The 25,239-nt window shown below is 43.0% G+C and overlaps 1 protein-coding gene across 1 annotated transcript; it reads left to right on the forward strand.

The window, feature by feature from the left end:
- Positions 1-1,276: 1,276 nt before the first annotated feature.
- arhgef3 (Rho guanine nucleotide exchange factor (GEF) 3) lies at positions 1,277-10,425 on the forward strand. Its single transcript, XM_079748488.1, has 11 exons — positions 1,277-1,652; positions 2,893-2,952; positions 3,467-3,574; positions 4,043-4,258; positions 4,505-4,567; positions 4,673-4,769; positions 4,885-4,961; positions 5,533-5,790; positions 7,656-7,826; positions 8,008-8,197; positions 8,465-10,425. Exons 1-11 carry the CDS (start codon positions 1,623-1,625, stop codon positions 8,911-8,913), a joined length of 1,719 nt encoding a protein of 572 aa, XP_079604614.1. The 5' UTR covers positions 1,277-1,622; the 3' UTR covers positions 8,914-10,425.
- Positions 10,426-25,239: the final 14,814 nt, after the last annotated feature.

Raw genomic sequence — 25,239 nt, forward strand, 5'->3', positions numbered from 1 at the left:
GGAGACAGCAGGTCTGAGCTGCTGCCTTGGCTGGCGAAGGTGTCCTTGCACATGACCGTTGCAGGGCTCTCTGGGCGGGCTGGGAGAAGGCTTGACAGTTTGGCCGCCCGCGGTGGTAGCTCCTCGAAGGGCCCACAATAACCATTGGTTGGGCCACGAGTCCCTATCCCCATCTCCCTCTTGCTGCTGGTGGTCCAGCCTGTCCCCTTCTGGTTCAAAGAGACCACGAGTGGGGCACATGTGTAGCAATGTCTGTGCTCAATGCCACCTTGGTGGCTTTACTGGGCTCCTCCGATGACCAGGACGCAGGGGTTTATTGTAATGGCAGAGTTTGTTTAATTGTAACAGTCAGAGCAGGTGTTCAGTACTGGCATGTCAGAGCTCTCCTGAGTGTGTGTGGTGATGGCTGGTTTAAAATAGAATTAATATTGACTCAAATGGCATTCCATATCACCCAGAGTCTAAACAGTCTGACTTGGGCCAGGTAAGGCTGTATAAACCAGCCGTAACCTGACAACCTCCGCCCTTATACATGTTCTAGTGTATGTTAAATACATAACATGCTATATACACGCTGTACATGTTATAGACATGTTTCCTTTGTGTAATATATGTGCTTTGCTTTGTTATTAATGTGTTGTTGTTGTTCTTCTTGTTTTCAGGTTTCATCAGAAGACGCTCTCTCCTCTCCCAGGATGGATGGATGTTCAGAGGGGTTACAAACTCTCCTCTGCTATGTCTTCTCCTCTTTCCTCCCTCTCTGCTTCTCTCTGTTCTCTCTCTTGTCCTCTCCTTTTCCCCCTTTTTCTTCTATCATCTCTCTCCTCTCCTCTTTCTTCCTCTTTCTCATTTTATCATCTCTCCCTCCCTCCTCCTCTCCTCTCTCCTCTTCTTTTTCATGCTCAACTCTCTCACTCTCTCCTCCTCTCTTTTCTCCTTATTTTCTCCTCTACTCTCCTATCTCATCTCCTCCTCCCCATTTTCTCTCTCCTCTCTCCTCTTTTTTTCTCCACCTCTCCCCTCCCCTATGGCGGCTAATTTTAGTCAGGCTGGTTTCCCCTATGACATCATATCCTGTTTGTCAAGCAGGAACCTTCTGCCCCCCCCCCCCCCCACATGCACACACACACACACACTAACACACTAACACACCAAAGGTCTAGAATCTCCTCAACTAGGGGTCCATTGTGTCTGAACTCCTTGGAGAGAGAGAGAGCCTTTAGAGTAAGGAAACTACACACAGAGTAGAGAGGAGCAGAAGTTGGAGAAAGAGAGGCCAGAACAGAAGAAAGGTGTAGAGAGGAGAGAACAGATAAGAAGAGGATAGATGAGGAGAGGAGATACTCAATGAGAAGAGGGTTGAAGAGTAGAGGAGAGACCAGATGAGAAGAGGATAGAGGAGGAGAGGAGAGAGAAGTGACCGGAAGAGTTGAGAGGAGCGGAGAACCGAGAAGAGGTGAGAGGACCGAAGCCAGGAGGAGAGAGAGGAGGAGAGGAGAGACCAGAATAGTGGAGAGGAGAGAGGAGAAACCAGAATAGTGGAGAGGAGAGGGGAGAGAACAGAGGGGAGGAGAGGAGAAAATAGTAGAACTGAGGAGAGAAGGATAACCACTGTCTTCACGATGGGCTGTTGTCTATTTGTTCACCACCGGGTGAGTAGAGACTGTGTGTGTGTGTGTGTGTGTGTGTGTGTGTGTGTGTGTGTGTTTATGTGTGTATGTGTCTGTGTTAGCACTAATTAGATAAGTAGTTAGTTTGTCGTTAGTATTAAATAGGTAGTTGTTACTTAGTAGTTGGCCATTAGTTGGTTAGTAGTTAGTTAGGTAGTAGTACTTAGTAGTATTAAGTTAGTTGGATTAGGAGAGTAATACAGCAAAGCTAAGGTGAATGACTGAGATGGAAGGTGTAATCAAGCCTGGCAGACTTACAGAAAAACAACATCTTCCTGCTATTGTTAAACTGTTAACCTGAAGGAACAGCCCCTCTTTCCTCTCGCCTCCCTCCTTTTTCCACTCCTTTCCACAACCTTTCCTCTCCTCTCTCCTTTTCTTATCGCCTCCCTTCTCCTCTCTCCTTCCCTCCTCTCCTTTTCTCTGTTCCCCTCTCTTCTCTCTGTTAAATCCTCTCCCTCTCTCCCATCATCTCCTCTCTGCGCCCCTCTTTCTTCTCCCCACTCCCTCTTCTTACGTCCTCCTCTCTCCCCCTCCCCTACTCTCTTGTCTCTCCTCTCTGATCTGTTCATCTCCCCTCCTCTCCCAACCCTCCTCTTCTCACCTCCTCTTGTGTTCTTTCCTCTCTTCTCCTTTCTCCTCATCTCTCACCTATTCCTTATGCCTCTCTCCGCTTTCCTATTCCTCTCTCCCCTCCTCCGGTCTCCTCTCTCTTCTCCTCCTGTCTCCTCACTCCGCTTCACATCTCCACCAAAATGATATACAAAAAACTTGCATCTGCTGAGATTCATGAAAAATATTTATTGGAAACAGAATTGACAGATGAAAGTCAGGCTTTCAGGGAGACCAAACCAACACCTTAAACCAAAGGTTCCTAAACCTAAACCACATGGAATGTGTTCCAGTTGGAGATGGGTCCTGACCTGACCACACACAGATCAGTTGTTGGTGATCCTTTTCCAAAGAATCCCAATTTCAGAGTTTTCAGAGTTTGAGGTTGGCACTCTAAAACCTTTTGGGTTCCAAGGCAAAACAGTTTAAGGCGCCCTGCCTTTTGAATTAGGAACTATACACTCCAAAATCGTATTAGAATACTACTCTGTTCGTCTTCTACCTGAGGAATATAAAGTATGCAATATGATTGATAGTCTAACAAATAATTTACCGTTTGTGTGTGTGCGTGTGTGTGTGTGTGTGTGTGTATTTATGGGTGTGTCAACAGAAGAAAAGGAAGCAGCAGAGGGAGGTGGATTCGTTGAGTCTCTGCAGTCTGGACATCAATGTAAGTTGATTCTGATTGGTTGATTGGTTGAGCAACAAGTAACATTGGTGTAGATTCTGAGACTATTATTTGAAACACATTCCTCTCTCTCTCCCTCTCTCTCTCTCTCTGTCTGTCTCTCTGGCTCTGTCTCTTTTTTCAATCAAAAAGTTATAAAGTAATTTATATATATATTATATATACCTTATATATTATCAATACTTTATATGAATATATCGTAGATATTATATATTATTTTTGTTATATTATGAAAATCATCCTTGTTCCTCCTCTTCCTCCTCCTAAGAAACCTACTCCTCTCTGCTGCGCCTCCTCCTCCTACGCCTCCTTTCCCTGCTCCTGACTCCGTCTCCTGTCTCCTTCTTCTCCAATTCCTTCTCATCTATCCTCCTCATCTCTCCTCCTTCCCCTCCTTAAACTTCTCCTTGTTCCTCCTCCTCCTCCTTCTCCTCCAGGAGCCCAGTGCTAGGCGGACTAGGTCTATCTCTAACAACTTGTCCTCCTTCTCCTCCAGGAGCCCAGTACTAAGAGGACTAGGTCTATCTCTAAAGTCTCCTCCCTCCTCAGCCTCCTGCCTCCTGTTAAAACTGCTCCCCTGAAGCGGATTGGTCAGACCCTGCAGGTAAGAGCCAATCATGAGGGACCAACCCTGCTAAATGTTTATACATACACAACTGTGTCCATGTTTAGTGGTTCAAAAGATATTACTCTTTTGAGTTTGAATCATCAATGGGTATCGGATGCTATATTCAGCCTGCATGCATTGTTGTTCGTGTTCCTCTGGACCAGTCAGAGGAACTTACATAACTCTGCATATAGCAATTCAAGTGCATCATTGTCCCAATGGTCAAGTGTTGCATAGTGTTTGGACCCCACACCTACTACCTAGTGGCCCATGGTTCCATTGTTCTGACTGCCGAACAATGCAGTTTGAGCCCGATTCTCGATGTGACAACACCCTGCAAGCTTCTCTTTTGATTCATCCACAGCAAGATGGATCTCTGTAGATTCTATCTCTCTTTCTCTCTCTCTCTTTCTATCTTTCACTCACTCTTTCTCTCTCTCTCTCTCTCTCTTTCTCTCTCTCTAGCGCTCCATCAGTTTTCGTAATGACAGGCGTACAGAGGCCCCGCCCCCCTCTCAACCCTGGCCCCGCCCCTCCTCTGTGACTCAGACACGGCCCTTGGCAACGGGGGCGGTGGCCTCCAGCAGTAAGAGGCGAGACAGCAAACTGTGGAGCGAGACGTTTGACACCGGACACGGGACCCCCCAGATGCTTAGTCCCCAGGACATACGCAGACAGGAGGTACACACACATGCACACACACAGACAAACACACACACACACACACAAACACACACTGCACACCAGGCAGTCTCACACATACACACACACAAACACTGCACACCAGACACTCTCACATATACACACACACACAGACACATACACACTGCACACACACACACACACACACACACACACACACACACACACACAAAACAGCACACCGTACATTCACACAGGCTGTAACTACTCTCTTTCTCTCTCCAGGCTATCTTTGAGCTGGCGCAGGGCGAGCAAGACCTCGTAGAAGATCTGCATCTGGCAAGAAAGGTAAAACCAGTCTTCTACTGGTTATACTGGGAGCTGCCTAGTACAACCACAGCCTTTTACTGGTTCTATGTGTTTCTAATGTGCGTTTGTGCGTGTGTCTGTCAGGCCTACCATGATCCCATGCTGAAGCTGTCAATCATGACCGAACAAGAGCTGAACCAAATCTTTGGCACCTTAAACTCACTCATACCACTGCACGAAGGTACACACATACAAACACACAGATGCATAAACAGTATGACTCTTCCCCCTCAAAATGACTCTGCCCTCTCGCTTTTACTCCGCCCCGACTGTGACTCCAACCCCGTGTCTCTCAGATCTGCTCTGTCAACTCCGAGATGCCAGAAACCCTGACGGATCCACGGAGTTGGTGGGACCCATCCTCACACACTGGGTAAATAAGTTGCAGTGCTGATGGGATACACTATATATATATATATTATTATTATTGATTTTTTTTTTTTTCATTTGTCGCGTATCTCCAAAATGTTGAATCTCAACATGAAGAGTGAACTTTCAAATCATGGATGTGAGTGGAGGACATAAGATGACGTCACACACCCTGTTTCTACCTCTTGCTACGGTTGTTGTTGTTGCTTATTCAAGATGGACGCTTTTGAGGAGAGGTTAGAGAGAGTGAACTTGTCCGCCTGTACAAAGATGTGTACTACTACCCCACTGCAAAGGGGCCCAGAAAGTGTAGAGGTTAGAGAGAGTCCTGTGTTTGATGTTTGATAATTACAACACAAAGTTCCTGCATTTAGAAAGAGTAACTACCAACCTAATGCTGACTATACAATGCCATGGCCATGTGTGAATGGTCCTCGCACTGAGGGAATGGCGCACACGGCAACTATAATGGAGGCTCTCTCTCTCTCTCTCTCTCTCTCTCTCTCTCTCTCTCTCTCTCTCTCTCTCTCTCTCTCTCTCTCTCTCTCTCTCTCTGTATGTCTCTCGGCCACTAGCTGCCCTGTCTGAGGCAGTACACAGGCTACTGCAGTAAACAGCTAGCCGCTAAGTCTCTGCTCGACCGGCGGAAGCAGGACCCTCGCGTGGAGGACTTCCTGCTACGGTGCCTCCAGTCGCCCTTCAGCAGGAAGTTGGACCTCTGGAACTTCCTGGACATCCCTCGCAGCCGATTGGTCAAATACCCGCTGCTACTACGGGAGATTCAGAAGCACACGGCCAATGAACATCCAGACAAACCACACCTGGACCAGGCGGTGAGCTAAACCACTCACCCTCACCTGGCTGTGTGTGTGTATGTGTGTGCGTGTGTGTGTGTGTGTGTGTATATACAGTGGGGCAAAAAAGTATTTAGTCAGTCACCAATTGTGCAAGTTCTCCCACTTAAAAAGACGAGAGAGGCCTGTAATTTTCATCATAGGTAAACCTCAGCTATGAGAGACAAAATGAAAAAAAAAATCCAGAAAATCACATTGTCTGATTTTTTAAGAATTTATTTGCAAATTATGGTGGAAAATAAGTATTTGGTCACCTACAAACCAGCAAGATTTCTGGCTGTCACAGACCTGTAACTTCTTCTTTAAGAGGCTCCTCTGTCCTCCACTTGTTACCTGTATTAATGGCACCTGTTTGAACTCCTTCTCAGTATAAAAGACACCTGTCCACAACCTCAAACAGTCACACTCCAAACTCCACTATGACCAAGACCAAAGAGCTGTCAAAGGACACCAGAAACACAATTGTAGACCTGCACCAGGCTGGGAAGTCTGAATCTGCAATAGGTAAGCAGCTTGGTGTGAAGAAATCAACTGTGGGAGCAATTATTAGGAAATGGAATACATACAAGACCACTGATAATCTCCCTCGATCTGGGGCTCCATGCAAGATCTCACCCTGTGGGGTCAAAATGATCACAAGAACGGTGAACAAAAATCCCAGAACCACACGGGGGGACCTAGTGAATGACCTCCAGAGAGCTGGGACCAAAGTAACAAAGGCTACCATCACTAACACACTACGCCGCCAGGGACTCAAATCCTGCAGTGCCAGACGTGTCCCCCTGCTAAAGCCAGTGCATGTCCGGGCCCGTTTGAAGTTTGCTAGAGAGCATTTGGATGATCCAGAACAGGATTGGGAGAATGTCATATGGTCAGATGAAACCAAAATAGAACTTTTTGGTAAAAACTCAACTCGTCGTGTTTGGAGGAGAAAGAATGCTGAGTTGCATCCAAAGAACACCATACCTACAGTGAAGCATGGGGGTGGAAACATCATGCTTTGGGGTTGTTTTTCTGCCAAGGGACCAGGACGTCTGATCCGTATGACGGAAAGAATGAATGGGGCCATGTATCGTGAGATTTTGAGTGAAAACCTCCTTCCATCAGCAAGGGCACTGAAGATGAAACGTGGCTGGGTCTTTCAGCATGACAATGACCCCAAACACACCGCCCGGGCAACGAAGGAGTGGCTTCGTAGGAAGCATTTCAAGGTCCTGGAGTGGCCTAGCCAGTCTCCAGATCTCAACCCCATAGAAAATCTTTGGAGGGAGTTGAAAGTCTGTGTGGCCCAAAAACATCACTGCTCTAGAGGAGATCTGCATGGAGGAATGGGCCAAAATACCAGCAGCAGTGTGTGAAAACCTTGTAAAGACTTACAGAAAACGTTTGACCTCTGTCATTGCCAACAAAGGGCATGTAACAAAGTATTGAGATGACCTTTTGTTATTGACCAAATACTTATTTTCCACCATAATTTGCAAATAAATTCTTTAAAAATCAGACAATGTGATTTTCTAGATTTTTTTTTTTCATTTTGTCTCTCATAGCTGAGGTATACCTATGGTGAAAATTACAGGCCTCTCTCATCTTTTTAAGTGGGAGAACTTGCACAATTGGAGGCTGACTAAATACTTTTTTGCCCCACTGTATATATATATATATATATATATATATATATAAATATATATATATATATATATATATATATATATATATATATATATATATATATATATATATATATAATATGTGTGTGTGTGTGTGTGTGTATATATATATATATACATAATATGTGTGTGTGTGTGTGTGTGTGTGTGTGTGTGTGTGTGTGTGTGTGTGTGTAGGTCAGCATGGTCCAGGGTCTCCTGTCAGACATCAACCAGAGGACAGGGGAGGCGGAGTGTCAGTACTTTAAGGAGCGCTTGGTTTACGGGCAGAAAAGCTGGAGGGACGGGGTGGTAGAACGCTCCACAACACTCTGTTGCCATGGAGAACTGAAGAACACCAGGGGGGTGGTGAGCTTTGTGAACCTCTCTTGTTCTTAATGCCAAAAATATACATGACATGGGATGGGCAGTCCTGTTGATATGAATACACTCATATATGCATAAATATATATATATATATATATTTACACCAATTACATTCTTATATATACCTCTCTCTCTCTCTCTCGCTCTCTCTCTCTTTCTCCAGAAACTGCATGTATTTCTGTTCCAGGATGCCCTAGTAATTACCAGGTCCTCCTCACTCAACGACCAGCCAATCAGCTATCAGCTCTGCCACCAGCCAATCCCCATCCAGCAGCTGGTGCTGGAGGACCTACAGGACGGAGAGATGAGAGTGGGCGGGTCCATACGAGGAGCTTTCAGCAACAATGAACGCAGTCAGTATTTGGTTGGACGGTTTAGTTTGCTTGGTTGGCTGTTTGGTTGGAGTGGTTTGGTTTTTTGTTGTAGTGGTTTTTGTGTTTGGTTGGAGTGGTTTGGAGTCACCTGAGACGAATCATCATATCATCCAACCTAAAACCGTACATTCAATGGCCTATCACCTCTTCTCGTCCTCTCTTCTCTCCTCTCTATCTCCCCTTCTGTCGCCTCTCTTTCTCCCCCCCTCTTCTCTCCATTCTTCTGTCTCCTCCTCTCCTCTGTAGGTAAGAACTTCCTACGTCTTTCATCCCCAAGAGGACAGCAAAGTCACTGTCTCCAGGCCAGCGATGCCTTCAACAAGCAGCAGTGGATCAACTGCATCCGCCTGGCCAAGGAGGCAGCCGTCTTAGATTTGGAGCCTCTGGAGGCGAGGCCATCAGCCAAGGAAGGGGCGGAGCCTATTGAAGATATTAAAGCAGAGGCGGAGCTGGAAGGAGTGGATTATGGTTCCAGAGAGGAGAAGCAGGAAGAGGAAGAGGAGGAGAGTTGTGAAGAGAGGGAGAGGCGCGTGGGGGCAGGGATCTCCTCCTCCTCCTCTTACAGTGAAGAGGAGGTGATGGAGGAGGACCACGCCCCTCTCCAAGAGGAAGAGGGGCAAGCATCTGACCACCCTGAAAAACATGCCCCACAGCTAATCAGAAGAGGACTTTCTTGTGATGGCATTGCAGGGTAGGAGATGGGTTAAAGGATAACTAAACCAGAGATATATACATAGACACCACATTTGCCTTTCGATTGTACGTCAACGTCGCCACCATATTGGAGAGGCCAAGACTGGTCTGTAAACAGGTTCAAGTAAACAGGGTACCTGTGGCTTTTCTGAATTAAATGCACTAAAAGATTTACATTAATCGACCAATTTCAATTAGTCCTTTTTATATTCATATTTAATCATAAATTATATCTATATATATATAATAGTTGAAAATCTGTTGAGAAATGTAAACAGAATAGTAAATAAGGATGTTTCACAGCGACGAAGCAGTCAATAGAGTGTTCATAAACATATACCTATGAACCGAACCCCCTGGCCCCCAGTTAGTGCTAATACTCGGGTGGCAGGGCTGCTGGCTCCCATGTAAACACCCCATCAGTTCAGTTTAAATAATCGGAGGACAAGTGTGTTGCATCAACGCTTAATCAGCAGGTAACCGGGAAAACATATACCAATCATAGATCATTCCTGCAATACCATGTGTTTAACCTGTAGATGGGGTCGAAATTAACCTCTATAAACCAATGTACAAATGGTGTTTGTTGTCCTGAACTATACAAACCATGTGACTGTTTTAATGCCAAGAAAATAACGAGACTTAAGGTCGGAGCAGAGTAGCTGATCACAAACTTCACTGGCTAAACATAGCATTTTACAATTTCTTTCTAAAAGACGGTAATAACTTAGTAACAGTGACAAAATCACAGATTATATGTTCAAGATTATAGTATTTCTACTAATTTAGATTAAGATTGTCAACTAGAAACGTACAACCATACTATAATGAAAGTGTTCTAAAATAGAAATCCACAGTGACATATTTTTGAGGAGTAGGTAATACAAAACTGACATTTTACGAATTTCAAATTAATTAATAAACAAAAACAGCCTTAATTAGCATACAGACAATTAGTCTATGTAATATTTTTGACATAACAAGTACCATTGGACTGTCCAAAGGTGTAACAACAACTGCTGACTACTCTGCTGTAAAATTAGTCTCAAATCTTTACATCGTTATCACAATTTACTGGTGCATTTAGCACCCCAATTAACATCACCTGGCTTGGTTGAAAGGTTGATATACAAGCAACATTCAACGTGCCCTATCCTGATTAAATCAAGATCAACATGTCTTCAACTGAACTGTGTTTGAGAATAGAATAATGTTAAATACTGATGCCTTCCTACCTGTGTTCAATCACCGTCTTTGAAATCCACCTTGTATCTGAAACAACACTGTGCTTATTAAATTCTGAATGCTGTTTTCTGAGGGAGGTATTCTACATTTAATCAGCATACCTACCTTTAGTTTAACTTACCGTGATGCTAGCAATATTAACCCAGCCGTTTGGTTTAGTTTTATCCTGATGCTAGCAGTAGGCTATATTAGCCCCGCAATTCATCTAGCCAACCCTGATGCTAGCAGTAGTCTGCTTATTAGCCGGGCAGCAATTGTGTAAAAATATGTGTAGACATTGTAATAAAACAAAAATAATGATTAAACTTTAAAATCTATAATGTTTTTTATTTGACTTTGAATCAATATCCCCTGTTGTTTCTTTCTTGATTTTATTGTCTTTGAGTGTCTCGAAAAATGCTCTTTAATTAAAATAATACTACATTACATTTATTGAGCTGACACTTTTGTCCAGAGCAACTTGGATGAAGATATAGAATTTTGTTGTTTCCATTTCTTTTTTCTTTCATTGGCCAAAATGCTGTCTGAACAGAGTCTTCAGTCTACGACGGAAGATGTGTAGGGCTTCCGCTGTGTGGAGTTCGCCCATTGTGGAGCCAGAAGAGCAACAATCCAGATATTGTTTTGCGGCAGCTGGCAGTCAGATTCGGATTGATTCGGAATCAAGCAGCTACCTGTAACCAGTTGGGTTGAAGGGTAGGCTATTGTCAAGTTAGGTTGATTCATCTGTGTCCTTAAGACAGTGTTAAGTGAGTTCATTCATCAATGTCTCAAAAAGATTTGGCAAAGAAGATGTTGATTCATCTGTGTCTTTAAGACATAAGTACCAAGGGGTTTTTACATGTAATAAATAAGCGCTTACCGCATATTTTTGCTTAGATCTGTTAAAAATATAGAACTTATTACTTTCCTGTTTTTAGCAAATACACAAACCAATGCATGAAATGGTATGCTTAACCAATGTAGGGTGTTGAGTGTTCTCACCACATGCGCAGTGATATAGGGCCACGTGCGACACACCGTAGTGTCGGTGTGTGTCGGGACTAACCTCGGTCGAACCCTTGGTGTTACTGTGGTTTGTCGTTTACGGAGGCTCTCAACCGGTCCAACCCAGGTCACTCGGTTAAGTCCCTCACAGTTTTTATGAATTTATCCTTGGCCCTTTGGTTTATGAGCGGGTCAAGGTCCCTGGTCACCACAAAGCCCCTGATGTATTTTTCCAAAAAAACACTTTACGTTGCCTTTTTGCCCTCTGTATAACGTCAGTCACAATCAACCACTCCTTGTATTATGCACCACTTACCGTGAGGGATCAGCTGGGAGAGCGGGTCGGTCTGCTTCGCCAGGCCAATGAGCCGACAGGTAAAGGACTCAAATTCAAGTTAACCTACTACACAATGTAGTCAATGTTTAGAGCAATTTACAAATGCACAACAAGGGAGTTTTAGCCACTACAAATGCACTTATTGTAAGTCGCTTTGGATAAAAGCGTCTGCTAAATGCCCTAAATGTAAATGTAAATAAATGTGACGCATACTAAGAGGCCAGATATGTCCTTGGCGACTAGGGAGGCGTCTGGCTCATGTGAGGAGCCATAAATTCACGTATCAATTCTAGAGATACCAGCAGGCCAGGTGTCTGAGATACCCAGATGCTCGAAGCCACAAAAACAAGCGTAGTGCCCGCACATAGCCACAAGGGACCAGCACAGAGTACACAAACGGGTATCTAGGAGGAGGGAGCTCAGCGCCATGCTTGCCCATTATTAAAGACACAACGCCTGCCCATTATTAAAGACACAACACAAAGCCAAAGGGACCAGAATGCTCTAGGTAACGCATCCATCAGATGTACCTACTAAGCCTATCTCCACGCGTGCTTATACAGTTCCTCTCTTTTTGCTTCGTAGATATCGTACCAAACCTTTACCAAATAAAGTCAGTTAAAAGCGATCCTGACTTGGCAACTTTCTGAAAGAACACGGCATAGACATGCTCTGCGTTAAAATAAATTATGTTGCAATTTGTTCCAAGTTAGGTGAAAAAAGGGGTTATATTTACTGGATTATTGTTGGATCCTTTGGAATTCAGACTACGCTTCAAACTGACTATTCATCGTCGTGTCCTTAAGACACAGATAGAGGTCCGGCCATAGAGGCCTTAAGAAGCACGTAGAGGTAGATTCATTGGTGCTTTCTTTTTAGACTTAGTACCAAGGGGGTTTTGTACATGAAAAGACACCCTTTAAATGTGGTTTTCATGCGTTCAACAAATGTCCAGTCTTAGCAACCGCATAGACTAATATATGAAATATTATGCTTAACCGAATGTATGTAGCACACTTGTATAGTGCCTTTTTAAAGACATCATTCATATAAACCTGTTGTAGTCATATTAGCAGTTCTTGTGGATTGCCACGTAGGAATCAGCCTGAGGATATCATGTGAAGCATCTTGTTGCCTCCTAAGGAAATGAGAAGTGTAAATTGTCACGTAGGCTTTAGCCAGACTGTTATGTAGGCTTTAATCCTAAAGATATTCTGTGAAATATCCCGGCTGTGTGGGCAGGAGTCCAAAGTCATAGGCCTGTATTAAGTTCCACTCAAGTTGATAGTTCAGATGGAGTTCATTGCAGGACAATAGAAGTGAAGATTAGTGCGAGGAGTTCGGGTGCTGCTTAAGTCAAACAAGCAGTAACTCGTCCGTGTTATCAGTGTTTATAATAAGTATGCAGGAACCAGCTGTGTAGCCAAGGTCAACAACGCATAGAGAGGGGAGGTAACATAGAAATAAGACTGAATAAAAGGAGCAGACAAATGTAGAAGAATTTAGGAATCCTAGCCACGGGGACTCCATGTAGGACGTCCACTCCAGCTCAGTGAATAGAAGAAACTGAGCTTAGAAAAATCAGACTATGAAAACCTAGAAAGAACTTCTCTCTGAAACACTAAAAAAACGCAGCCCATCGGAAGCAAGCCTCGTCCAGCAACCCGCAAAGGAAGGATTCCTCCCGTACCCCTCCGGTGCTGCGCAGGCCACCTGCCATGGGACCAATTTGAATGGACTATTCCGGCCGCAAGAAAAGATTGAGATTCTCTCTCTTTTCACCCAGTCCTAAACTTCCGTCAAGTTGGAATGAAATTGGCAGATTCTGAGTTTGCGGTTCAAAAGATCATCGCTGAAACATCGTTGCGACACAAATGACACCTCTAGCTAAATGTAGTAACCTAGACAAACAGCTACAACCTTGTTTTCATCCAAACGAGCCGTCTTAAGAGAACGGTGAATTGCATTGGCTTCTATGAGCTGCAGGCTTTCAGCCGTGAACTTAGGGACCGTCTGAAATTCTGGTGGGAATAGCTCATTGAATACAAAGAGCCCACACAGGAGTGATGAAGGAAGATAGGAGTCAAACTAGTGGGCCTTACAATGTACACTATGCAGGTTCAACTCCATGTACATGTATTATAGGAATATGAACAAAGAAGGTATGTGTAAATGCATGTTTTAGTAATTTTTGTGACATGTTTTCTAACATGCTGTTTCTTGGGGGGGGGGATAATCTATGTCAAAACATGTTAGGCGAATGTACATCTACGCATTTAATAGTGTAATAGAGAATGAGTAAAGTGTGAAATATTTAATTGCATTAACAACTGTGATTTAGGGAGTGCCAATATTGCTGTTATGGTACATTCAGTAAGTTGTAGCGCTGCTATTTGCAATCAGGCCCACTTTTTAAAAAATATCTTGTTTACATAATGACTTACCAAATACAGAGATTGTTCTCATCCAACCATCCCAAGAAGACCTCTGGTCCAGACATCAATGAGTCCAGTTGAAATCATGAAGTCATACGACAGACGCAGCATGCCCCAAATTGGACCCCAATCACAGTCCTGAACAAAGTGACCCGGGTTTGAATCCTAACCATGGTCAATTGCTGCATATCCTATCTCTGTCTCCCATACCTAGCTCTCTATATAATAAAAGATGACAAATAAAAATTCCTCAAAAATAAGAGGAGATATATTCTTCCAAAGTAAAGGTTGAAGTAAGACCATATAGAGGCCATGTCTTTATGGAGCAAGTTTTGGAGCTCTAAGAGTCAACAATGGCGAGGCTATTGAAATTGTTGCCAAACAAAAAATCCTTAAAAATAAGAGGAGATATATTTTTCAAAAGTAAAGGTTGTAGTAGGACCAAATAGAGGCCGTGCCTATATGGAACAAGTTTTGGAGCTCTAGAATCAACAATGGTGACGCTATTGATATTGTTGCTCAATAAAAAATCCTCAAAATTAAGAAGAGATATATTTTTCAAAAGTGAAGTTTGTAGTAGGACCAAATAGAGGCTGTGCCTATATGGAACAAGTTTTGGAGCTCTAGAATCAACAATGGTGACGCTAATGAAATTGTTGCTAAATAAAAATTCCTCAAAAATAAGAAGAGATATAGTTTTTCAAAACTAAAGGTTGTAGTAAGACCATATAGAGGCCATGCCTATATGGAACAGGTTTTGGGGCTCTAGATTCAACAATGGCGACGCTATTGAAATTGTTGCAAACAAAAAATCCTTAAAAATAAGAGGAGATATATTTTTCCAAAGGAAATGTTGTAGTAAGACCATATAGAGGCCAAGCCTTTATGGAGCAAGTTTTGGGGCTCTAGAGTCAACAATGGCGAGGCTATTGAAATTGTTGCCAAACAAAAAATCCTTAAAAATAAGAGGAGATATATTTTATTCAAAAGTAAAGGTTGTAGTGGGGGGGCGCTAGTGAACGCCGCATGGAGTAGTCGTGTCTTCGAGTAGTTCCTCCACACTCTCGTTAAATACCTGCTTAAAATAAACACTTACTCAAAAATGAGCGGTTCCAACAAAAACAAAGCTAAGGAGAAACCTACGCATCCGAACTCAAACCCGAAGAAAAGCGGAAAGACAGTTCCTGCCATGAATACGATCAGGGCCATTAGCCCCGAGCTAAGCCCGCCTAGCAGCCCAGGTACCGCCACTGCTAGCGCCAATAGACCTTCAACTTCTCAGCCCACGCTGGCTAGCGTCATGGCTGCCATTGGGAAACTGGACGAAGACATGAACACCAGATTTAACACGCTCGACTGCACACTCCACCAAGTCCAGACTTCCCTGGCAGACCACACATCACGCATCTCCGACCTGGAGGGCTTTGCAGCCGACCACGAGTCCCGCATCACAGATCTGGAGAAACAATGCACGGAGCTACTGGAAATCAACAAGTCAACTAAACATAAGCTAATAGATCTCGAGAACCGATCTAGACTCTGCAATATTAAAATCACTGGCCTACCAGAAAAAGTTGAGAAAGGCAACCCAACACAGTTTGTCACTGAGCTCCTGCCGCAGCTCCTCGGAGCCAACAACTTCACCAGCGGACTCAAAGTTGACCGGGCGCACCGTATCGGTCCACCCGCAGCTGGACGTCAACGCACCATGATCGCCAGAATTCATCACCCTCCAGAGAAGGAGAAAATCCTGAAACTCGCTCGGCTGCATGCTCCGCTGACCTACAACGGTGCCAGGATCAGCGTGTACCCGGACTTCTCACCTGAAGTCACCGAACAACGCCGCGCCTTTGATGGAGCAAAAAAGAAACTGAGGGACGCCGGGGTCAAACATGGTCTCCTCTTTCCAGCCAGACTGACCTTCAACTACGGTACGGAGCAGAAAATATTTCAGGATGCCAAGGATGCCGAGACTTTCATAGACAGATTCATCACATCCTCCGCCGCTGCGGAGTGAGCTGTACCCCCGGCCGGGGAATATCCAGCCTGCTGCCGCTGCCAGTCACCTGTGTAAGACACTTTAGTGGTACTCTAATGTTTCTCAGTCTCATCAAGAATTGAGATTTATTTAACCGCTAAATACGTAAGTGTTTGTTTTTGTTTTTGTTTTCACACGAGTGTGGAGATAGTTATGTTCTCTGCTTTAGTCAGGAGTAGTATTCTAGCGCGACGGTCTCTTGCAGTGTCTAGCTGTTTCTCAGTGTTCATGGTTTTTTCGTCCCACCTCGTTTGGGGAGGGGGACAGGGGGAGGGATTTAATCTGTATGTTTTCCTGTTTTTTCTTTTTTACCTGCTCTTCTTAATATGTACCCCGCTAATTATGCTTTGGATATGTTACGTGGTCATATACTTATCATCCTTTTATGGTTGATAATGACCCTCTCACCCCACCACACGGTGGCAGCTTAACATTACTCAGCTGGAATGTCAGAGGTTTAAGGACTAATTTAAAAAGGGGCAAGGTTTTTTCCCATTTAAAGTCACTATCTGGAGATATAATTTTTATGCAGGAAACGCATATCAAACATAATGAGCAATGGAGGTTGAGATGTGCTTTGATATCTCAGATATACCAGTCAACTTTTTCTTCTAAGGCTAGAGGTGTAGCCATATTAATCAGAAAGAATGTTCCATTTGAACATATTTCAACTATTTCTGATCCTAACGGCTGCTATTTGATCGTGTCAGGTCGCATTCTGTCACGACATGTAACCTTTTTGAATATTTATGCGCCCAACTTCGATGACCCTGGTTTTTTTAGGAAAGTCTTCAATCTTATCCCGGATTTATCATCTACTCACTTAATTGCAGGTGGAGATTTTAACACAATTCTGGACTGCTTTCTTGACAGACTCTCCACCCGCCCCACCAGTCCCTCTAACGCCAGTATTGCTCTTAATAATATAGTTAAGTCAATGAACCTGGTTGACATCTGGAGACTGCAACACCCAAATGATAAGGACTTACCCTTCTTCTCTAACGTTCATAAATCATATACAAGAATTGACTGCCATTTTGACCTCGGATGTAATCTCCTCCAAATATCATGATATTGTAATTTCCGACCACGGCCCTGTTGAACTAAAAATCAATATTGGTAGAACTAAAGCTGCGTTCAACTGGCGGTTGAACTAAAAATCAATATTGGTAGAACTAAAGCTGCGTTCAACTGGCGGTTCAATCCTTTACTACTTAACAACATCCAATTCCGCCAGCAAACAGCCAACAAAATAACAGAAAACTTTGATCAAAATGACACATCTGAGGTAAATGACTCCACCCTGTGGGAGGCCTTTAAAGCTGTTACACGAGGAAATATTATAGCCCACGAGTCTAAAATAAAAAAGGATAAGGAGAAAGAATTAGCAGATATCACAGCCCAACTCAAACCACTAGAAAAAGACTACAGGGCGACCGCCTCTCCAACCAAGCTTAATGAAATAATCAAATTAAAGTCGAAATATAATGCTGTTCTTTCTGACCGTGTCAGCTTAATGCTGCTAAAAGTAAAACAAAAGCATTTTGAATTAGCTGACAAGCCAGATAAACTACTGGCTCGCCAGCTCAAGAACATCCAGGCCAGCAGATTAATTCACAAAATTAAGATCAAAACGGGAACTACTACCACAGATCCTGAGAAAATTAACGAATGCTTTTGTGAATTCTATGAAGATCTTTATACTTCAAAGTCCACCACTGCTACATCACATATCTCTGAATTCCTTCGTACTCTCCACCTGCCTAAATTGAGTCCCTCAGCACAAACAGACTTAAATACAGACATAACATTAGAGGAAGTTAAACAGGCAATTCGCTCCTTTGCTAATGGAAAGGCGGCCGGACCAGATGGATTTGGCATTGAGTTTTACAAAGCATACTTAGACATTATAGCTCCTTTTATGTTAAGAATGTTTAACCATTCTATTTCAGTTGGTCTGCTTCCAGAAACGCTTTACTCTGCCAACATCTCTTTGATCCTGAAAAAAGGGAAGAACCAGACAGACCCTTCTTCATACCGGCCCATTGCGCTCCTTGGCTGTGATCTTAAGGTGTTTACTAAAATCCTCGCAAACAGACTTAATAAATGTATTGCAGATATTATCCATGAAGACCAAACTGGATTTATTCCAGGTAGATTTTCGTTTTTTAATGTTAGGCGTCTACTGAGTATTATGTACACTAAATTTAGCAAAGATTCTAAAATTGCCGTTCTCGCCCTTGACGCTCAAAAGGTGTTTGATCAAGTTGAGTGGTCATACCTTTTATCTGCAATTAAGGAGTTTGGTTTGGGGGAGAATTTCGCCTCCTGGATCAAAATGCTATACGCTCGCCCCACTGCCTCGGTCATCACCAACAACAACAGGTCTCCTGCCTTCACTTTAAAACGATCCTGCCGACAGGGCTGCCCCCTCAGACCTTTATTATTTGCTGTTGCTATGGAACCCCTGGCTATCAGTATCAGGAATCACCCATCTATTGCCCCTTTAATTTTGGGAGGAGTAGACAATCGCATCTCGCTGTACGCGGATGATGTTGTTCTGTTTCTGTCTCGCCCAGAAGTCTCTCTCCCCCCCTTATTAGGACTCATTGAAAAATTTGGTGAAATTTCTGGCTACACTGTAAATTGGGATAAAAGTGAATTCTTGCCGCTCACAGGTGATCTGGACCCACATTTTCTTAAAAACTTGTCATTTAAAATTGTCTATGATAAAATCAAGTACTTAGGAGTTACAATTCCTAAAGACCCCAAGCTAATTTATAAATTGAATTTCCTCGACATGATTGATAAGTTAAAATCGACTATTGAATCCTGGAGACTGCTACCATTATCTCTTATAGGTCGGGTCAACGCAATTAAAATGGTTACTCTTCCCAGATTCCTCTACCTGTTCCAGAACCTACCTATTTTCTTACCCAAATCCTTTTTCAAATTAATAGATTCACTCATTTTACCTTTTGTGTGGGGTTTCACGGCGCATCGTATCTCTAAAAAGCATTTAACCAAACCCATATCAGCTGGTGGCCTCAGTTTACCAAACTTCTGCCACTACTATTGGGCTGCGAACTGTAGAGTATTAATGTACTGGCAAAATCCACGACAAGGTAATGTTAATGCCTCCATCCCGTCATGGCTTGCAATTGAACAGAGTCTCCCTATCAGTTCTTTGCCTGCCCTCCTCTTCTCCTCAGCTCAGCCCCCTAAATCCAATCCTGGAAATAATTTCGTAGTTACAAGTTCTTTAAAAATATGGTACCAAATAAGGAAATCGTTTAACCTGCCTGAAATCTCCACCTCCACCCCTCTATACCGAAACCACAGTTTCCCACCCTCACTGTCTGACAACGTTTTTCTGCTCTGGGTTAATAAGGGTATCACTACCATTGAGGACCTTTATCTCAATAAGACTTAGCTGAAAGAGAAATTCACATTGTCAGATGCGCATTTCTTCCGCTATCTACAGGTTAGAGATTTCGTCCGTAAAAACATTTCTCACTTTCATCCATTCATTCATTCATTCAGTCATTACCAGCTCCCATTGATCTGTATACTCTTCTGAATCGTTCCCCCGACTCTAAGAGACTTACTTCACGATTCGTCAACCTTTTAACTTACTTAACCCGACTTCATCCCACCATTTGAAAGAGGCTTGGGAAAAAGACTTAGCTCTGTCAATAAGTGACAATGGGAAACTTACCTTGGTGACATTCGCAGCTGCTCAATCAATTCGACACACCAACTTATTCAGTTTAAAGTTATCCACAGGCTACACTACTCTTGTGTTAAACTTCACTCTTTCTACCCTTCTATATCCCCAATATGCTCAAAATGTAAATCAGCGGAGGGAACTCTAGGCCATCTATTTTGGTTTTGTCCCAAATTAAATTAATTGTGGTCTGATATTTTCAAATGTTTTTCTGAGGTATATAACTGTAATATTTCTCCAGATCCTCTCACCGCAATTCTAGGTGGCTCTCGACACCTATCTATGCTCACCAATTTGCACCGTAAAACTATACAGTATGGAATGGTCATTGCAAAAAGGAACATCTTATCTCATTGGAAAAGTGATGAGGCACCTTCCTTTAAGGCCTGGCTTTCGGAAATTACTAATTTGTTGCATATGGAAAGGATTCGACACAATGTATCCCTCAGCTCTGCAACCTTTGATAGGATGTGGCAACCATTTCTTCTACATTTGTCAAGACTGGCTTAAAAGTAACACTTAACTCTCATACATCTTTGTCAACATAACCCCATGTTTTTGATTTTTATATAATACCTGGTATGTTCTATATGTCAATGTATACTATTTCTGAGCAGGGCCCTTTTATTCTTTTTTTTTTTTTCCTCTCTGTCTACTTGTCTATGTTTATTTTCTTTTGAGCTAGTGATGTGCTTTTTTATAATGTCACAGTTCGTCTGTTGTCCTGTTTATTATATTGATAATCCATAAATAAAATATTTAAAAAGTAAAGGTTGTAGTAGGACCAAATAGAGGCCATGCCTATATGGAACAAGTTTTGGAGCTCTAGAATCAACAACGGTGACGCTATTGAAATTGTTGCTAAATAAAAAATCCTCAAAAATAAGAAGAGATATATTTTTCAAAACTAAAGGTTGTAGTAAGACCATATAGAGGCCATGTCTATATGGAACAAGTTTTGGGGCTCTAGAGTCATTAATGGCGTAGCTATTGAAATTTGACCATTGTGGTCGTTTTCAGTTTCGCACTTTGCAGACGGTCCCTAAACTCGCGGCTGAAAGCCGACAGCTCATAGAAGCCAATGCAATTCAACGTTCTCTAAAGACGGCTCGTTTGGATGAAAACAAGGTTGTAGCTGGTTCTTTAGGTTACTACATTTAGCTAGAGGTGTCATGTGTGTCGCAACGATGTTTCACTGATGGTCTATTGAACCGCAAACTGCCAATTTCTTTCCTACTTGACTGAAGTCAATCACAAGGACCATCAACCCATTGGAGAGAGGTAGAATTCAAAAGCAAAATTACTTAGATAATACCAAACTAGATATTCTCATTCAATCATTCAATCTTGACGACTTTTGTAGTGCTGTGTGTAGCAACAGGTTTGCCCCTTCTGAACATAACATTCCTAGCTCCTCTTGTTTATGTTGGTAGCTTAGCTCACGTTGTCAACATTGGATACATGGAGCAGAACATAGTGGGTCATATGTCCGATGCTTTTTGGAAACGTTTTCTTCATAAAACGTGCCAGACAGATTTTGTATACATTTTATTCCTTAGTAATGTTGGGCAAAATAACCTGCTGAGCACATCACATGTACATTATAAATATAGCTAACTCCTACCCTAGCTTAATGAGCACATCACATGGCAGTCACCTTATAATATAGTCAACTTTTAACACATAACACATACATGAGAATATAGTCAGGTCAGGGCCGGAGCCAGGGCCCCATTTCTCCTCCCGGCAGATGGTAGACACTCAGACAATGCACCAGTCATCCTCAAGAACGGGAGGACCACAACAGGAGATGCTCTGAAGCTCTCCCCCGTGAGGAGGAACACAAGAAGATATACATGCATACACTAGTGCCTGGGAGCCAAGGTCAAGTAAAACTTTTAACACATAACACATACATGAGAATATAGTCAGGTCAGGGCCGGAGCCAGGGCCCCATTTCTCCTCCCGGCAGATGGTAGACACTCAGACAATGCACCAGCCATCCTCAAGAACGGGAGGACCACAACAGGAGATGCTCTGAAGCTCTCCCCCGTGAGGAGGAACACAAGAAGATATACATGCATACACTAGTGCCTGGGAGCCAAGGTCAAGTAAAAACACACAGAACCACACACATCTCAAACGCACACACCTCATCACGAGGAGATACAGTATAAGACTGTATCACTCAGAGACTCTTCACCTTCTTCTGAAGCAGACCTTCCACGGAGGCGAAGCTCCGGACGAACCATCAGCGCTGATTAGGGACTTAGACATATTCGATTTCTCACGCTTATGACTCTGTATAACCGTTGCCACTTTACTTAATAAATCCAAGGTCCTCGTGCCGACAGACTTTATTACCTCTCCGTCTCATTTCATCTGGTCCAGTAACTAGACAGACCATTTTTCCCTTCAGTAATAAGCTACATGGGTCTGCCGTCCTTCAGAACCTTTCATTACCGGCATTAAAGAGAGAAAAAAAGAGTGCATCCTCATTGTACCTGTTGCGTTCTGAAGAGAAAGTAGTCTAATCCAGATCGCTTTTAACTCACTTTATTTGTTAAAGTATTTCGGTATGGTAACTATGAAGCAAAAGGAGGGGAATTGTATGAACACGCGTGTGAGCAACAAACGGCAGGCCTCTGTACTCCCTAGTATGGACTGCCAGATGTTTCTGATTTCGTTGGCTCCAGGTCCTGCTTTAATACCGAGTAGGCGTGGCCTATGTTTCGTATTGGCTCCGCCCTCCTCACCTGTCTAAACGCTGCCATCTGTGGCTGGAATAGTTATTGCAACTTATATGTCGGGTCCTGCCCCCCTTGTGGCTATGTATAGTAGCCCATGTGCTTAAAATACGTGACATACCCAGCAAACCAAACTGACGCCCATTGCTGCAGTACTAAAAACCACAACTAGTCTTCTTCCTAAGAGCAGGAGGCAGCCAGATCAACCTATGACCCGACTGTTGTTGGGAAAAATAGTCTGCCTAGTTACTTGAACAGATAAACTGAGACGGAGAGGAGATAAAATTGTCGGCAAGAGGGCCTCGGATTTATTTAGTAAGGTGAAAAAGGTTATACTGAGCTATAGAGCGTAAGAGATCGATCGAGCGAAAATGTCTAAGTCCCTAACAGCGCTGAGGTCGTCCGGAGCTTCGCCTCTGTAGAGGTTCTGCTTCAAATGAGCGTCATGTCCTTCAGCGTGTATCAGCCTTATGTGTTTTCTTCTAGCGAATTGTGTGTTGCGAGTTGTCTGTGTCAAGGGTGGTGTGGGGGTTTCTCGAGAGCACCTGCCTGGCCTTGAGCACCCCGGGCTGTGGCCGAGTGTTATCAGCAGATAGATTCGAATGAGTGTGTGCTAGGCCTGCACGATAAATCGTTATAAAATCGCGACCTCGATTCGCCCCTTTGTGGATCTAAGTTTTAAATTACTTCGATTTTTATTTATTATTATTATTATTATTATTATTATTATTATTATTATTATTATTATTTTTATTTTTTTTAAAGCCTTCATTTACAGGTGTGTGGATTTGGTTCAATAGTTATAAAAGGCCAGCAATTAAAGACAATGTGCTGCTATATGTACAAAATAAATAAATCTGTTTTTGATACTGCACTTTAATCAGTTATAAAGGGCCATATAAAATGCAACGAGGTGCCGAAAACTATGTTTGGTACTGGGGTCATTCCTACTATTCGGTGCCATTTGAGTCTGGTAACTTTCTATCAAAAACTTTAAAATGTTCCATGATTTTATCTTATCATCTGAAGGAGGGCATGTTCAATTATAATAAAAATATATTGGTCCAGCTCAGGATATTATATTTTAATAATTTTGACCAAATTCTTCACACCTAACATAGGCCAAATGTCCACCCTGTTACGGGACATTCTCATTTCTATTAAAAAATGATTTGAATTCGCAGCTGTTATAAAATTTACATTTTCTTAGAGATATAATGTCCCTTATTTAACCCTGCAAATGTAATTTAACAAAAACTCATAAACAAGCATTATCTTGAGAAAAGACATGTGTTATTTTAGGACACAATGTAATTTCAACACATTTCTTTTAGTATAAAAAGGAATTTTAATGGAATTTGGCCCATTTTTTTAGTAATTTAATTTAGTCAATTTACTCCCTTTAAGCAACCACAAAGATATACATATTTTTTGATGATTTCATTTAATTATTATCAATAAACACACAGGTAACAGGGTGGACAGAAGAGTAACAGGGTGTACAGGACGTAACAGGGTGGACATCACAATATATATTTCATGAAAGAAAGGCAGTTAATTTACCTTAGAACATTCACATAAACATTGATAATGTAAAAATGATCTTCACTAACAACCCATTAATGAGGATAACTGCCCCAAACCTATATAGCAAACCAGCAACAGCAAAATAACACGCCCCCCCCCCCCACACACACACACACACACACACACACACTTCAACCATCAAATGTACTGCACACCCAAAAGAAACATCAGGAACATTTTTCAGTCTTTGACCTCACAGTTGTCTTGGCAACAGCAAACTATTTATCAGACCAGCAACCCAGGTTTTCTAGGAACTTCCACACTTCCTTCTCTAGCTGGACAGACCTCTTATTCAAAGGTTGTGGCTCTTTCATCAGGCACACAATCTGGTCATCTCTGTCTCTCTCAGCTAATGTCCTCTCGTGGACCTGGCCAGTAGAACTTGTTGATCCCATTCTTAAGCATGCATTTTACTCTTACGTCTTCTTCAACTTCCAGGATGATTCCTGGGTAGGGTTCACCATCGTATTTGACAATGCAACACTGCCCAATGTTTTCTTTCATGATGGCCTCAGGCCGTGAAGGCTCTTCAGTGCACTGCAGGCTTGCCTCTTCTCCGAGGCTCACCTCCTTTATCCCATAGCAGGCACAATCCAGTACACCTTTGTCTGCCTGACAAAGTCAAGTTATGTCCCGGTATTTAATTGTCCCTGGAGAGAAACTGATGACTTGGTGGATTTTCATTGTTCCTTTGACAGGAACAAGTGGGGGCGCTTCCATCATTTCCTGCACTTTCCTCTCAACATCTCCTTCTCCCACAAAAAAAAGTTCCACCGAAGTACCCACGCTCCTCAACTGGTGGAGCATAGCCTCTGCGTTGGGGATATCTCCTCCATGGCGGACGATTTGGTCAGCTGATCTTTTAAGGGTACCCCCGACACCATCTGGAGCTCCCTTTCCATGGCTGGCCTCAAAAAAGTTCCAGCTGATATCTTTAAAGCCTTTCTTGAAAGGCTCTTTTGAGATTAGGTAAAAGTTTCCCTTCTGTTTGTATTGTGTAGCTGGGCCATCACTGAAGACATGAAGGCGATTAATCAGAGGGTATCTCTCCCTCACCATGTCTAACACAGGGTCGAGGTGGGCCCAGATAGCTGGGGGATCGTGCCGCCTAGAAGGCGAGATGGAGCAGAACGTCACTGGGGACTGCTCAGCTGCAGTGTACAGCACTCCTGTATGTAGGGTTGCTTGCTGATGTGACCCTCCAAAATGGACCGATTGAATTTCT

Source organism: Pollachius pollachius (genome assembly GCF_949987615.1).
Source record: "Pollachius pollachius genome assembly, chromosome: 12".
Classification (NCBI taxonomy): domain Eukaryota; kingdom Metazoa; phylum Chordata; class Actinopteri; order Gadiformes; family Gadidae; genus Pollachius; species Pollachius pollachius.

Bases quoted from the DNA above. Each gene is read 5' to 3' on its own strand.
- arhgef3 (XM_079748488.1), top strand. From the start codon at position 1,623: ATGGGCTGTTGTCTATTTGTTCACCACCGG. The intron at 4,259-4,504 runs GTACACACACAT...TTCTCTCTCCAG, and splicing joins AGGACATACGCAGACAGGAG to GCTATCTTTGAGCTGGCGCA. The intron at 7,827-8,007 runs GTGAGCTTTGTG...CTCTTTCTCCAG, and splicing joins TGAAGAACACCAGGGGGGTG to AAACTGCATGTATTTCTGTT.